The sequence below is a fragment of the Stegostoma tigrinum genome, chromosome 9 (assembly GCF_030684315.1).
Source record: "Stegostoma tigrinum isolate sSteTig4 chromosome 9, sSteTig4.hap1, whole genome shotgun sequence".
NCBI classification, from domain to species: Eukaryota; Metazoa; Chordata; class Chondrichthyes; order Orectolobiformes; family Stegostomatidae; genus Stegostoma; species Stegostoma tigrinum.
Genome location: NC_081362.1, coordinates 39,518,174 through 39,535,606, shown reverse-complemented (window position 1 = coordinate 39,535,606; position 17,433 = coordinate 39,518,174). Strand labels below are relative to the sequence as shown.

At 39.4% G+C, this 17,433-nt stretch overlaps 1 protein-coding gene across 1 annotated transcript in view; it reads left to right on the top strand.

The window, feature by feature from the left end:
• si:zfos-1056e6.1 (uncharacterized protein LOC107988029 homolog) overlaps positions 1–17,433 on the top strand; it is a 130,814-nt gene that overhangs the window by 48,666 nt on the left and 64,715 nt on the right. The window contains exon 5 of the mRNA XM_048535618.2: positions 1,034–1,098. Within this exon, the coding sequence (XP_048391575.1) occupies positions 1,034–1,098 (65 nt within the window). The remainder of the gene's footprint in view (positions 1–1,033; positions 1,099–17,433) is intronic.

The following is a 17,433-nucleotide window of genomic DNA, read 5'->3' as shown; positions in this document are numbered from 1 at the left end:
CCCTCAATAGCTCAGACCTGATTTTACTATATAAAGTTTTGTTCTTTCGCATGCTGTATTTTTGTTTGGCCTTTATGGGCTTCACATTATTCGGCACTCTTCCATTTATGACCCCACCCAGACTGCAGAAGTGCACTAGCACAGTCTGCTGTCTGGGTTTTTCTGTCTTGATTGTTGCCTGTTTTCTATTACTAAACTTGCTGTTCATCTTGTTAGTACATTTTCCAATGAACATTATCCATGAACATTATTCTTTGCAGTTATTTTAATCAGACATATTACAACGTACATCTGGAGTAAATAGTAGATTGTATTGACTGGTTTTCAATCCTTAGTTGATTAAATTGCTTTTTTGGAGAAATCCAATGGAGTTGTAAGTAGAATTGTTGTAGAACAATTTGGAAATAGCCTGGAAGGAATGGACATGATGGACTAACTTGGTGTTTTCGTTGATTTCTTTCCTATATTCTGTTTCAGTGAAAACTGCCTAATCATAGTATAAACTATACTTCGAGTGTAACAGGATTACAATTAAATAAAGCAAAGAACTGTGGATGTGGGAGATTGGAGACAAACAAACAAAATAAAAGATCTCAGCATAGAAATTTTTAAAGCAGAGACAGTTTGGTTTTCGAAAAGGGTCATTGGATTCAAAATGTTATTTCTGCTTTCATTCCACAGATGATGTCAGACCTGTTGAGTTTCTCCAGCAACTTCTGCCTTCATTTGTTTCAGGGCTACAGTTAACTCTGGTTAAAGTGTAAGAGTGTAAATTAGAAAAGTGAATTTAGTAATCACATCTACATTCATGTTCTCAAAAAAAGAAGCAAGCGGTAGTCACCTCAGCAAATATTCTTTAAAAAAACGTTTCTATTTATGGCTGTCGAAGGCCAAGCAAATTTTGGATATACTATTTCTTGCCCTCACCCACCACCATCCCTGCCCCAACCATGGCATCTGGTGTTATAAACATTTCTACGCATGTAATGAGTTGAAATATTTATGACGTGTTATTAAATATTTTGTTTTCCAGCTTCGAAACAGTCGTGGTTATTTGGTTCCGATCAATGGTGAACTGAGTGAAAACAGCAGACAATCGTAAGCCTGAAATAAATTGCAATCAATAATTAACTCATTGCACTTTTCAGTCTCTCGGGGTGTCCTTATCTTAATATTGTCTCTCCTTCTTGGTTACTTGATTTAAAATTGCTTTCAGCCTTCCTTACTTGAAACATGCATTATTTTTTGTCTGAAATCTACTTCATTACTTACCATTGATCTGGTAGTCAAATCTATCACAATTCAAATCTCAACAGTGTGTCAGAATTGTTGTTCAGCAGCAGCAACCTGCTTCACCTTCCATCGTTAATTCATATCAATAAGTGTAGTTTAATTATTTTACAGAAAATATAGCTATGATCCATTACAAGTGATCTATAGAATTTTTGTAAGACTCAGCAGCAAAATGATTAAGAACCGCTGAGTTACACAAAAGAAAAGTACTGTTAGTGGTGGAAATTTGAAATAATAAGAGTGCTGGAAATTCAGATCATGTCAGGAAGATCTGAGGACAGAGAAACTGAGTTAATGATCTTTTTTCAGAATTGGGACACGTGAGAGAGATTGTGGGTTTTGACGACAGTGAACAAAAAGATTCAAGCTAGAATGGAAGACAGGAGACATTAAATAAGGAAAGAGATGTCTGATCTGTGTTTTACCAGCTCTATGCTAATTAGTTCTTTTTTTTTCCTATTGGCTCCTATTATTATACGAGACCATGTACTTTTTGCTTTTTTTTTGAAACTATAAACTGAAATGGGACGTTGACTGCTATTACTGAAAAGCTAAGAAGGTTTTGCAAGTTAAACTTCAAGTGTTGCATATTGTTGAAGTCTGTAATATAATGTTGCTTTTTGACAATAGTAAAGGGGAGAATTTGAGACTGAACAGCATTGAAAATCTTTTGAGTTAAGGAAATTCTGCCTAACATTGGCTATCCGACTGGGTTGAGCTACAAAATGTTTAAAAGTGAAAGTGCCAAGAGCAGCAGTGTGAAAGAAACAACCAAAGCGTACAGAAGAAAAGCATCCATCTCTCTCTGTTGACAATAGCATATCATTATTGCAAAATCAATAGGACTGTGAGAAAACTAACTTCCCATCTTGTGGTCTGGATTCTTGAACTTTGGAATTTTGTTTAACCTGTCTATATTCTTATAGTATATGTATTAAATTACTTGTTTTCTACCTTTTTTAATTGTGTGCATTTGTGATGTAGAGGTGCTGGTGTTGGTCTGGGGTGGACGAAGTCCAAAGTCATGCAACACCAGGTTATAGTCGAACAGGTTTATTTGAAATTGCAAGCTTTTGAAGCATAGTCCCTTTGTCATGTGAAGTGAAAGAAAACCACACAGAATTTGGGGGCAGGGAGATCAAACAATCAAACAAATGGTGAGAGTGCAGCATTGAATACTCAGTCTGTGTGTGATCAGAAGTGTGAGTAAAGTGTCAACAGCTGAATCCTAAACAAAGGGATGATTTACAATCCAATTAAATGAGGCAGTGAGGTAACTACAAAAATTAAAAACAAGGATGTACTGGAGACAAACCAAGTGACTTGAATAACATGGTACGTATAAGAGTTGCATGCTGAGGGTCTAACCAAAATATTAACTGGATAAACTAGTTAAGAAAGAGAGATCATAACAATTTATCCAGATGTGCGTGTGTGTAGTGTTTCGAAGGGATATAGGTTAAGTAGCATAAATTAGAACTTCTTTCTTTTCATTGCTTTTGTTAAAATTAAGCAGTCTTATGACAAGTAGTTATTTGTTTCTCTTCTTTATGAAAACTAAGTTTGAATTGTTTTTTGTCCTGAAAGCAGTCATTCAGGCAAACTGGTCATTTTGGTGGTCTCATTGGGATTTTGTATACTCATACATTTTTGTGACAGCTTATGGAACAGTTAGGCATGAATATTGGTGCTTACTTGTTAAGTAATGACACCATAGCACAGTAATCAAGCTGCCTCTATTTAAGGTTCATAAGGCATGAGGATTAAATGAGATACATCCGTGCACACTGCAGAAAGTGAGAGTGGTAGTTTCAGCAGCACCTGGCCTTTAATTTTTTAGTCTTTCTTAAGACCCAGTGGCCGAGATTGGATAAAACGTTGCACCCTTTGTCAAAAATGGGTGTAAAGATCAGCCGAACTGGCTGGTAAGTTTCACTCTGCTGGTCTAGAACCCCTTGGAAATGACCATTTGGGATAAAATTAATAACCAGATGGACAAATGGAGGGTAGTTCAAGAAAGCCAGCCTGGATTTCTGAAGGAAAAATGAAATATGACGAATTTGCTGGTGTTTTTTGGACAGCTCACAAGGTGAGTTGATAAGAGCAACACTGTTAGTACCATAGAATTCCCACAGTGTAGAACCAGGCCAATTGGCCGATCGAGTCCACACTGTCTGTCAGACGAGCATCCCACCCCTGCATTTCCCACCCTAGATACTATGGACAATTTAACATAGCTAATCCAACTGACCTGCACATCTTTGGACTATGGGAGGAAATTGGAGCACCCAGAGAAAACCCACACAGACATGGGGAAAATGTGCAATTTCTACACATAAAGTCAATTCCAGAGGCTGGAATTGATCCCAGGTCCCTGACACTGCGAGGCAGTAGTGCTAACCACTGAGCCACCATGCCACCCTTTTCTGAAGTATACATGGACTTCCAAATGACATTTGATCCAGTGCCACACAACAGACTTTTGAGCAAAGTTGGGGGTCAGAGTAACATGGATACAAAATAGACTGAGTGGCAGGAATCAGATAGTCGTGTTTAATGGATGCTTTTCATTCTGGGACAAGTTTTGTATTGGAGTTCTCCCAGGATCAGTGTTCAGAACCTTATGTTTCCAAGCATATGAATCGTTAGGGCCTTGGGGTAAGGGCACAATTTCAAAATTTGCAGATGACAGCATTATCATCTGTGAGGAGTAAAGTATGAAACTTCAAAAAGATGCATGTTGGTGAAATAAACGGACGAGTATTAAATAAGTTCAATACAAAGAAATGTGATTAATTTTTGTATAACAATCATGTATGGCAATATGAAATAAAGCATCGCTGTCTAAAGGGGCACAAGAGCAGCGGGACCTAGGTGTACATGCATGTAAGCCATAAAAGCTACCAGGACAGATTGAGGGGGTGCTTGACAAGGTGTATAGTAAACAAAGTGTTTTTAAGAGAGGCAAAGAATATAGCACTAAATAGTTTATGTTGAACTTATATCAGACACTAGTTTGACCTCAGCCGGAGTATTGTGTTCTGTTTTAAGACTTTAGGAATAATATGAAGGCAGGGGCAGAAGAGGTTTATAAGAATAGTTCTTCAGTTATGAAGATAGAAGTTAGGACTACTTAGGAATGTTTTCTTTCAATGAGAAGGCTGAAGCAAGATCGATAAGACGTTTTCAAAGGCATAAGATGTTGAGGCATGTAAAAAGCATGAACTTGCTCCCACTCATGAAAGGATTGTGGACAAATGTGCATAGATTTAAAGCAATTAGCAAAAGAAGTGGAGCAATGTGAGAAAAAGATTTTCAGGCAGCAGGTTCTTAGTGTCTGTAACGCTTGAGAATGTGGTAGAAGCAAGTTCAATGGTGACATTTAGAACTGAGTTGGACTGTTAACGTCAAAAGGAACAATGTGTAAGGTTATGGGAAGCAGGCTAGAGAATGGCTTACTTGAAGAGTTGATGTAGATGTGTTGGGTCATGCTGCACTGCGAGAATCCTATGATTCTCAGGAGACTATGTGAAGATGTTTTACGCAGAAATGTGATATTGGAAATGACAGAAATGAGAGGAAGATCTGTTGAATCTGGAGACAAGTCCAGTAGAAATTGAGCCATATGGTGATCAATGGGAAGGGATAGGAACAGAAGTGTTCAAAGTAGAATGGTCACAGCTGAATGCCCATATTCGGAAAATCCTCAGTTGTGGGAAAACAAAGACATAGCAGATACAGTAGCATTAAAAAAAACGCTGATGCAGTCGAGATCAAGAAACTAGGAGAATAGAGCAGAGTCTTTAAAGTAAGTAGGGTGTGAGAAAGTATCATCAATGAACCTGTCAGAAACAGTGGACTAATCCTCAATGTTGGTCGATATCCCACTGGAAATGGAGGCTGAGAAATTGAAGAAAGGGAGGGAAGAGGTTTAAACAGTGAAATGAAGGAGAGAGGAGGGAAAATTGGAAAGGTTGATGAATTTTTTTGTACGAAGGTGAACAGAAGAAATGGCAGTAATGCAGACATCAGCTAGTTTCCCTCTTAAAAGGGGGACATTTAATTCGCATCAAACTGAGTATCATGCTCTGTGCCAAATTAGGAACAGGAGTAGGCTAAACATCCTCTCTCGTCTCTTCCGTCATTAAATAAGTTAATAATTCCATATCTCTTAAAATAACTTATGACTAACAAGAATCAATTGATCTCAAATATAAAATTATTAATTCAGCTTGCCCCTTTTCAAGACTGGCTGAGTCATTGAGCCATTATATACACTATTCCTAAGGAAGGATGCCTTGACCTCTGTTTTCGAATGGCCTGACCTACTTGCTCACATGGGACTCATTTTACACTAATAATGAGACATGGTTTATTATCATTGAAATACAAGATAGATATATACACGGGAGCGCAAGACATTAGAAAGTGTATACTACCCCGATTACAGCTCATCGAATTGGAGTTGAGGCTATACTTCCTGCCCCCAAGATTCCTGTTTCTTGGTCCTGATGTTCTTTGGAGCGTATGAGACCCTTTGAATTTGAGTGGCTTCTTTTAAGAACATCAGAACCGGGAACAGGAGTAGGCCATCTGGCCCTTTGAGCAAGCTCTGCCATTCAATAAGAACATGGCTGAACTGTTCTACTTACCCACCCTCTCACCATAACCTCTAATTCCTTTACTGCTCAAAAAATATCTATCTTAGCTTTAAAAATATTCAATGAGGAAGCCTCAACTACTTCAGTGGGCAGGGAATTCCACAGATTCACAACCCTTTATGTGAAGTTCCTCCTCAATTCACTCCCCCTAAATCTGCTGCTCCAATTTTGAGGCTCTGCCTTCTTGTTCTAGTTTCACCCGCTAGTGGAAACATCCTCCCCGCTTCTATCTTACCTATTATCTCATAATTTACATGTTTCCATAAGATCCCCTCTCATTCTTCTAAATTCCAATGAATATTATACCAAACTACTCAGTCTCTCCTCTTAAGCCAACCCTCTCAACTCGGGAATCAACATAATAAAACTCCTCTGCATCCCCTCCAGTGCCAGTACACCCTTTCTCAAGTAAGGAGACAAAAACTGCATGCAGCATTCCAGGTGTGGCCTCACCAGAACCTTATACAGCTGTAACATAACTTCTGTGCTTTTAAACCCAATCGCTCAAGCAATGAAGGATAAAATTCCATTTGCCTTCTGAATTGCCTGTTGTACCTACAAACTAACCCTCTGCAATTCATGCACAAGGAGACCCAGGTCCCTTTGCACAGCAACATGCTGCAATTTTTTACCATTCAAATAATAGTCCATTATATTGTCACTCCTACTAAAATGGATGACTTCACATTTATCAGCATTGTACTCCATCTGCCAGACCTTTGCCTACTCACTTAAACTATCAATAACCCTCTGCAAACTTTCCCAGAGTCCTCTGCACATTTTGCGCTACCACTCATCTTTGAGTTATCCACAAACTTTGATCCACTACATGCGGTCCCCAACTCTAAATCATCTATGTAAATTGTAAATAATGGCAAATCCAACACTGATTTCTGAGACACACCACTGGTCACTGCCAACCAGAAAAGTACTCATTTATCCCCACTCTTTGCTTTCTGTTAACTAACCAATCCTCAATCTATGCTAATACACTGTTTGTAACCTTTATCTTATGCAGCACCTTGTCAAATGCCTTTTGGAAATCTAGATACATCACATCTACTGGGTCCACATTGTCCACCAAAGAATTCTAGTAAATTAGTTAAACATGACCTGCCCTTATTGAACCCAAGTGCATGTGCCCAGTGGGGCAATTTCTATCTAGATGGCTTGCTATTTCTTCCTTGATGATAGATTTAGTCTTGACAAAGACTTTAGGCCAGAAATGTTGACTTACCTGATCCTCAGATGCTGACTCACCTGCTGTGCTACTGGCCTATAATTCCCCTTCTTTTGTCCACCTTTTTTAAAAGTGGCATCACGTTTGCTACCTTCCAATCTGTAAAAACTCCCCAGAGTCCAGCAAACTTTGGAAAATAACCACAAGTGCATTTGCTATTTCTCCCACCATCTGTTTTAGGATCCTGATGTGCATTCCACCTGGGCCAGGAGATTTGTCTACCTTTACCTCCATTAGCTTGCCCAACGTTACCTTTTTCATGGTAACGATGGTTTCTAGGTCCTTATACCTTCGTCTCCTCGTCATCAATTACTGGCATATTATTTGTATCCCCTACAGTGGAAACTGATACAAAATACCTGTTCAATGCCTTGGCTATTTCCTCATTTCCCAATATTAAATCCCCATTCACATCCTTTAAAGGACCAATACTTACCTTAGCCACTAATTTTCGTTTTAAATATTTGTAGAAACTTTTGCTGTCTGTCTTTTTATTCTGAGCTAGTTTAATCTCATAATCTATCTTACTTCTCTTTGTAACCATTTTGTGGCTTTCTGTTGACCTCTAAAGTTTTCCAGTCTTCTAGCTTCCCACTGGTCTTTGCTGCTTTGTATGCTTTATCTTCCAATTTGATAGCCTCCCTTATTTCTTTAGACATCAATTGCTGATTACCCCTTTTTCTGTAGTTATTTTTTTTCACTGGTATATACTTTTGCTGAGTGCTTTGAAAATCCTCCACTGCTCCTTAACTGTGCCACCATAAAGTCTTTGCTTCCAGTCTACTTTAGCCAACTAATTGTCTAGGTCATTTCTGAGTACAGTGGTTTAGTAGCAGTTTGATGTAACAATATAATTAGCATAATTTAAACTGAGTTTTTATCTCAGGAAGGGTGTGACAAAAGACAGTATTGGATATTGTAATTTCCCCTATTGATTGAGCTGACCCTAGGAGTTGAGCTGTGTCAATAACAGTTTTACTGAAACTCGGATCTATTATTCTACCCGTAACCTTGCAGCGTTGTCTCTTCAACAGCCCATTCAATAATCAATCAAGGTGAATGGCTTGCATATCTGTCTAGCTTGATTCAATTCCTACCAGCCATTCAATTGGCCAGTATTGCTTCCACTGTGCCAAAAGAGCTGCTATTTTATTTGAAAGGGACATTCTACTGCCTACACTTCTGATGAACTGGAATATAGCTTTACCAGGATGATAGCTGGACTTGAAGAGTTAACTAATGAGGATCAGTTACACAAAGTAAGACTGCATTCCCTGAAATATAGATGGTTAAGGATGATTTAATCTAAGTTTTGAAGGTATTCGGGGAACAGACAGAAGGATTTTATTCCCATTCGTTAGACCAAGCGGCATTGTTTAAAAGTTTGAGTCAGACCTTTCTTAACTGACATTAGGAAATATTTCTAAACACAAAGTGGCAGAAGTTTGAAACTCTTATTCAAATTACAATTATTCTGGATGTGAGTTTGCTCGCTGAGCTGGAAGGTTAGTTTTCAGACGTTTCGTCACCATTCTAGGTAACATCATCAGTGAGCCTCCGACTAAGCGCTGGTGTTATGTCCCGCTTTCTATTTATCTGGTTAGGTTTCCTTGGGTTGGTGATGTTGTTTCCTGCGTCGGTGATGTCAAATGACTGAAAGGTTCATCCACTATTTCAAGTATGCAGAAACCTCATCGGCTGGACAGCAAAAGTGTTCAGTGGTTGCATTTTGAATGCAAGCTCTGGTCATTCAGTAATAGGACATTAAGCTGTTATTTGGCTTCTAATTTTTCAGTGTGCCTGTGTTCTGAAATATTAAGTAAATAATTGTTCATGAAAATATTGTATTCTGAGGGTTAACACACAGCTTGTTCATGCAAAACCAATTATTTCAACAAAATGGACAAAGTTATTGGACTGTGGGAAAACACTTAAATTAATCAAATCATTGAATCCCCACAACATAGAAGCAGGCATTTGACACATTGAGCCCACAACGACCTACTGAACTCCATCCCACGCAGAGTCACCCTTACTCTATTCCTGCATTTCCCATGACCAATCCACATAGCCTGCACATCCCTGGACACAATGGGCTGCTTAGCATGGCCAATCCAGTTAAACTGTGCATCTTTGAAATGCAGAAGGAAACTGGAGCATCCAGAGGAAACCCACACCAATATGGGGAGAATGTGTAAATGTCACACAGGCAGTCACCTGAGAGTGGAATTGAACCTGGGTCTCTGGCACTGAGGTAGTTATTTGAATTGACAACAAAAAAAAGGTTGGTCTGTATTGTCAGACTGTAGCATGCCCAAATACACAGTTTAGCAGAAGCTGGACTGTTTTAATTTACCAAATATATGTGTGTGATGAATATAATATTTTCACTGTTACATTATTTAAACCTTGAATCGCTGTGACCTTTCCTTTGGTGATAACAGAACTTAGGCAATCGCCGCGTCTGAAAGGATACTATTAAATGGGGGAGGAGAAAAGTAGACAACAGCAATGGTGCTCTGCTTATAGTGTAAATTCCCGTACTCAGAGCAGAATATTGTGATCTCGTGTACAGGGTTCTTAGCAAATAAGTCCATCTTGATATACTTGAATGAGGTAGAAAGATATGAAAACAACAAAGTAGTGGCGATTTGGGATTCCAGTAATCCTAATCAGATTTGCTGATACAACAGTGTAAAGGACAAGGAAAGAGGCTAGGTCTGGAGATTTTTGGTTGGGGAGGGTAGGGTAATTCCTCAATTGTGTGCAGGAAACTTCCTTGATTTGTGTGTTTCCTGCCCAACATGAAGAAAGCAATGCTGACTGTAATTCTGGGAAATGAAGGTGGGGCATTTTTGGCAAAGAAAAATTTAGAAGTGGCAAGCCACAGTACCATTGCAGCAGTTATGGAAAATACTAAAGAGCAATCAAGTGTGAAGAAAAAGATAAAGGCAGCCAACTTCAGTGATTTGAAAAGTGAATCTGATCCTGGTATATTGGAAACAAGGATTTGCAGTAATTAAGAGGCCTTCAAAGAGGAGATTCTTCAGGTACAGATTATATACATTTCCCTGCAGGGCAAAGGAAAGATATTTAAAGCAGCAGCTCCCTGAATGGCCAAAGATGTTAAAATTAAAATGAAACAGAAAAATAGAACTTACAAATTTAAGATTCATATAAGAATATGAAAAGTAAGGAAAACTAAACAAGTAATAAAATTAAAATAAAATAAGATGAAGTAATACAAAGGGCTAACAAATGAAAAATGTTTCGTGGGCCATCTGGAACATAAAATATTAAAAACTAAGGATTAGTCAAGAAGGGTAGCTCAATGTGGAAACATACTAAAAATAGATGCAGTTGTTAGCCAGGTATCAACATGTGAGCATAGACAACAATTCCCAAGGCTCTTTACAGGTCTAATGTGCCTCATTACATGAAAGGTAGATGCCGAACCCATTTACTTATTCACATTTAGGAGGGTCCCACACCCACTTAGAGTCTAAGGAGAATACAAACACATTTAGGACAAAAGAGTAACCAGTGAGAGAATAGGTACCCTTGCTGATCTTTAAGGAGCCCTATGTGTGGAACCACAAGAGATGGTTGAGATATTAAACTAGTATTTTGCTTCAGTGTTTAGTGTGGAGAAGGAAATGGAAGCTAGAGAACTTGGGGAAATAAATCGCAATATCTTGAAAAGTGTCCGTATTACACAGGAGTTGGTGCTGGATGTCATAAAATGCAAAAAAAATGGATAAATCCCTGGAACCTGATCAGGTGTACTCTAGAGCTTTGTGGGATGCTTGGGAAGTGCTTGCTGGGCCCCTCGCTGAGATATTTTTAATCATTGATAGCTACAAATGGGGTACTGAGGAGGTTGGCTAACATGGTGCCATTATTTAAGAGAAGTGGTAAGGAAAAGACAGGGAACTATAGACTGGTCAACCTGACATCAATGGTGGCTAAGATGTTGGAAGAGATTCTGAAGGACAGGATTTACATGTACTTGGAAAGGGAAGGCTTGATTAGGGACAATCAATATGTCTCACTAACTTGGATTGAGTTTTTTGAAGAAGTAACTAAGAGGACTGATGAAAACAGAGTGGTGGATATTGTCTGTATGGACTTCAGTAAGGTGTTTGACAAGGTTCCACACGGTAGACTGGTTAACAAGGTTAGACCACATGAACACAGGGAGAACTAGCTGTTTGGATACAAAATTGGTGGGAAAGTAGAAGACTGATGGTGATGGTGGAGAATAACAAAGTGTGAAGCTGGATGAACACAGCAGGCCAAGCAGCATCTCAGGAGCACAAAAGCTGACATTTCGTGCCTAGACCCTTCATCAGAGAGGCCTGAAACATCAGCTTTTGTGCTCCTGAGATGCTGCTTGGCCTGCTGTGTTCATCCAGCTTCACACTTTGTTACCTTGGATTCTCCAGCATCTGCAGTTCCCATTATTACTGGTGGTGGTGGAGGGTTGCTTTTCAGACTGGAGGCCTGTGACCAGTGGTGTGCCTCAAGGATCGGTGCTGCATCCACTGCTTTTTGCCATTTTATATAAATGATTTGGATGGTATGGATAGTAAGTTTGCAGATGATACCAAAATTGATAAGGTAGTAGACAGCGAAGAAAGTTACCTCAGAGTACAACGGGTCCTTAATCAGATAGGCTGATCGGCCGAGAAATAACAGTTGGAGTTTAGCCAGATAAGTGTGAGGTGCTGCATTTTTGAAAGGCAAATCATGGCAGGACTTATTCACTTAATATTAAGGCTCTGGGGAGTGTTACTGAACAAAGAGTGCACATTCACCATTTCTTGAAAATGGAATCACAGGTAGACAGAATGAAGGCATTTGATATGCTTGCCTTTATTGGTCAGTGATTGAATATAAGAGTTGGGCAGTCATACTGCAGCTGCACAGGACATTGATTAGGCCACTTTTGGAATACGGCAATCAATTCTGGACTCCCTATTATGGGAAAGATGTTGTGAAACTTTTCCTGAAAGAGATCAGAAAAGGTTTTCAAGGATGTTGTCAAGGTTTGAGCTATTTGGACAGGTTGAATGGGCAGGGATTATTTTCCTTGGAGTGTCAGAGGCTGAGGGGTGACCTTTATAGAGGTTGATAAAATCATGAGGGGTGTGGATATGGTGATAGTTAAAATCTTTTCCCCAGGAAGGGGAGTCCAAAACTAGATGGCATCGGTTTAAGATCAGAGGGGGAAGATTTAAAAGGGACCAAAGAGGCAATGTTTTCACGCAGAAGATGGTGCATATATGGAATGAACTGCTAGAGGAGGTGCTGCAGGCTGGTAAAATTCCTATCCAGATGCCTTTTAAATTTTGTATGTGAATTGTAAGGGTTTAGAGGGATATGGGCCGAATGTTGGCAAGCAAGCCTAGATTTATTTAGGATATCTGGTCAACATGGATGAGTTGGATTGAAGGGTCTGTTTTTATGCTGTACAGCTCTATGGCTGTATGACTCTAAATCTACAATGTGATGATTTATAAAAATCATTTGTTCAGTAAGGCCTCCTCTCAGTCTTAAACTCCATTGAGTACAAATCTAACCTCTGTCTACATATGCCAGATGCTCCATACCTAGGATCAGCCCCGTGAACCTTCTTTGGACTGCCTACAATGCAAGAAGCTCTCTGACAATGTCTTAGACCTACTGGTCAAAATTGAAACTGCCCAAAAGCTCCCATGTCTTATTATCTTATGGAACTTTATTCAATACAAAGGAACTTGAAAAGAAGCCTTCAAGAATCCAAAAACTTTGATCATTGCCGATGTGTTATAATACAGTTACAGAATTATGTATAGCGGATACACAGACATTGCTGAAACTCTACCAAAAATAACCATTCACGGCCCACACAAGGAAGATGCAAAAAGTTGTTCTAGAAGCCTTGCCTTAACACACTCATTATTGGTCATGATGTGGAGGTACTGCTGTTGGACTGAGGTGGACAAGGTCAAAAATTACATGACTCTGGGTTATAGTCCAGCAGATTTATTTGAAAACACAAGCTTTTGGAGTCTTGCTCCTTCTTCACGTGTTAGTGAGATAGAGATGGCATCAAATACAGAATTTATAAGCAAAAGATCAAAGGATCATAAAACTGATGCAAATGTATTGAACAAACTGAAGATAGCTGTTAAATCTTTATTCAGTTAGAAAGGAGATGCAGGTTTCGATTGATTTAATATGAAGATCCCAGAATTTCTTTCAAGTCACTGTGTGGCAAGATAGATCAAAGTTTTATCAGTACACCAGAGGTGACATCTCAGGTTGGACAATACATTTTAGGTGTGAGGTCTTGTTTAGAATCTGTCTGTGTTTTAACTTGGAGTCAGACTGGTTTTATAACCAAAGTAGGAGTTTATAAAATGCCACATTGACTGTCTACATAGGAGCTTTTTGAACAAATAGAATGAATCTGCAATTGCAAACCTGAAAATGCAAACTTATCCCATAGATTTATGTGTGTGTGTATGTGTGTGTGTAGAGAGAGAGTGTGTGAGATGGGGTCAGCTGTAGTGCGACATGAATCCAAGATCCCAGTTGAGGCATCCACATGGTAACTGAACTTAGCTATCAGTCCCTGCTCGGTGACTCTGTGTTGTTGTATATCCCGAAGTTCACCTTGGAGGACGTTTCCCTGAAGGTCCGAAGCCAAACGTCTTCGACCGCTGAATATGTGCTGCAAGCAAGGTGCCCTGAGATATGGTACATTGATGAAACCATGCAGATGCTATGACAATGGATGAATGGACACCATGCAACAATCGCCAGACAGGGATGCTCCCCCAGTGGGAGAGCACTTCAGTGGTCAAGGACATCGGCCTCAGATCTTTGGGTAAACGTCCTCCGAGGTGGACTGTGGGATACACAGCCCTGCACAGTCGCCGAGCAGAGCCCGATAGCCAAGTTTGGTACCCATGAAGACGGCCTCAACTGGGATCTTGGGTTCATATAATACTACAGTTGACCCCACTACACTATACACTCTCTCCCACACGCACTCACACACACACGCACACTGTCTCACACACTCTCTCTCACCCTCTCACACTCTCTCCTTCAAACACACACGCATACATGCACACACTCTTTCTCATGTGCGCGTGTGCACTCTCTCTCTCACACACACACGCAAATCTATGGGGGTGAATTTGCGTCTGCAGATTTGTGATTGCAGATACATTCAATTTTGTTCAAAAAGTACATAATTTGTAGGCAGTCAGTGTGACATTTTAAAAATTCCTACCTTGGAAATAAAAACCAGTCTGACTCCAAGTTAAAACAAAGACAGATTTTAAACAAGGCCTCAGACCTAAAATGATGTGTCTGACTTAAGATGTCACCTCTGGTATACAGATAAAACCTTTATTTATCTTGGGACAGTGACTTTTAAGAAATTTTGGAATTTGCATTTTAAACAATTGATGTCATCATCATCTTTCTAACTGACTAAAGATTGAACAGCTATCATAGGTTTGTTCCATACATTAGCATCTCGCATCAGTTCTATGACCCTTTGATCTTTTGCTTATAAATTTGATGCTTTTAAATCTCTCTCTGTAACACCTAAAGAAGGAGCGGGACTCTGAAAGCTTGTGTTTTCAAATGTTTGGACTGTAACCCAGTGTTGTGTCATTTTTGACCTTCACTGTTGGTCAGACACAGCAAAGATATTGCAGGAAATTTTGTGAGCCTCAATTATGTGTAGATGAACATGTGCAGGCTCGAATGATTTGCCATGATACCTGGCCAGAGTATGTTGCCTGAAAATAGTAATCAAACCTTTTAAATAGATATTCCTCTCATGTGTGACAGACAAAAGACAGGGAACTGACTCAGAACTTAATTAAACAAACCCTTCTTTTTTTAAGTCTTTTTAGGTATCAATACTCAATATAAATCATACATTTAGTGCAGCATTTACTTCTTACTTCATCTAACTGAGCTTCAACTTTAACTCACTTTATTTGTCTCCACTTGATCTTACTTTAACTTAATTCACAGTTAACCCTAACTGTAAATTAAACTCTATAAGTTTGGCTTGAAATCAATTCTACCCCGAATTGAGTGACGTGGCCAACTTTTGCTTTCAGTGCAGACCTTGCCTCACAGTTCTTTGCCTTCTCTGAACTTGACTTCAAGGCATGTGCTTCTCAAATGTGGCCTTGAAGGCTCACTCCCTACAAAACTCTTTGTTCTGCTAAATTTTATCACAAAATGTGCTTTTATCCAGATACCTTTCTAGCAGGCCACCACATAACCTGACTTATTTGGTGAACACAGGAAACTACAAGTCACAACTTCCAGGACAATTCACAACATGTCATGGCTGCAGCTTTAACCTAGGTCAGAGGTTAAACTAGCTTGACCAAAATTCTCAGCATGCTTGATTGTGTCTCTTTACCAGTCTCACAGTCATTTCTGCTGCAGGTCACCTGACTACAAATATATCCTCCATTACCCTGTCCTGCAGCAGAATTTTGAACAATACCATTACATCAGTGTTACTGATAACCTTTTGGTCGATAGTGAGTGGTTGGTGGTCCCAAGAGTTCTTCTTCTGGACATCCTCCAGAAGATGTCCAGGTATTTCATGTGTGAGACTGGGACACACTGGTCAATCGGTAGCCTGGTGCTTCTCAATCCCTCAAGCACATGGTGTCCAATCATATCATGTACCCTATGCATAGACAGGAGTGGAAAGTACCTCTTCTACCTTTCTCCTTTCTAGCTAGACCATTAGAAATCCTTGACATTGATCTTGTTGAGTTAATGGAGATGGTTTTTCTCATCTTGGTTAACTGTTATTCTCAATGGATTGATATCTAGCAAGTGTATCATAACATCACATGTGTAGGTGTGTGTTGTAAAGCATGTATAATTATTTACACAGAAAAAATTACCATACAAAGTATGTCTGTTAAATCTGGATATACTGTGAGTTTTATAAAATTCGATGTTACATAAACCAGGCATAATTGAAAATTGGACACACGGTAAGGACTGGAGTTCATTATCACTCTCTATTTGAATTCTTTTTGTCTTGATTCTCATTAACATTCATTTTCTGTATGCTGGACCACTTCAGATGCTTTGTTAACTTCTTTGAGGCCATGTTGTTCACACGTGGAATTCTTGACTTAGTTGCTTCTCGCAGTACAGGACAATTGGCCAATAGTGTTTCCAGTTCTTTGCAGCCTCATCTGGAGTTGTTCTTCTTACAGGCTCATTGAGGTACACTGAAGCCACAGGTGAAGTAGGGAGACGGCATTAATCCGTTATATTAAAAAAAAACGTCCTGGGAAAGAATTGTCTTGTCCTACTGTCAATTACAACTCCACACTATTAGAGAGAGGCGTGGCCCGATTGCTAACTTTTGACTGCAGGTTGCAAAATCAACTTTCCTCCCTGTTCCGGGCACTAAAGGTAAATTTCATCAAGTGTGTCAGAAAGAGGGATGACAGACCAGCTTGAATCTTCAACAGTAACAAAGAAGGAATTTTAGGGACATTGATTAAACCATCCCAGTCTTAAAGGTAGAGAGATGTTCAGAAACAGAAGTGCATGTGAGTTCACAATCTTTGAATGTTGCTGGACATATCAATATAGCTGCTTTAAAAATGCGTAGTGGATCCTTGCTTTTATAACAGAGGTAGTGACTTTAACATTAGATTACCTCCTGAAACAGATCGTGAGCTTGTGATTGACCTACATGTGTTGCTTTGAGGCAGTTAGTGCTAAATGCACTGTTGGGTGACTACATGCTTGAGCTGACCACTGAAAATTGTGAACATGTAGTATGAGTTAAAGCTAACCAACACTCCTGGGGGTCAACCTGTGGCCTGTGGAGATGTTGGAAGCCATTCTGAAAGTGATTTTGACCTGGAAAGTACACAGGAATGATACAACTCTGCAGAGAGTGTGCTTCAAAATTTTCCATAACTGCTTGTTAGCTTGATTCAGGAGATATTGAGAGGAGACGTAATTTATCCACAGGGAACCAAGAAGCTCTTCAGGCAAACTTTACAAAGACGGCAGGACCAGGAAGCAATGCTCATTTACAAGCTGCAGGTTGCTTAGGCATTCATCTATTGCCACAAATGATTAATTCTTGTTAAGTATCTTGAAGTATTGTGTACACAGAAATATTTCATTCTCAACATTGATCACCTTACAACTATGTCTTTGTAATGGTGAGTA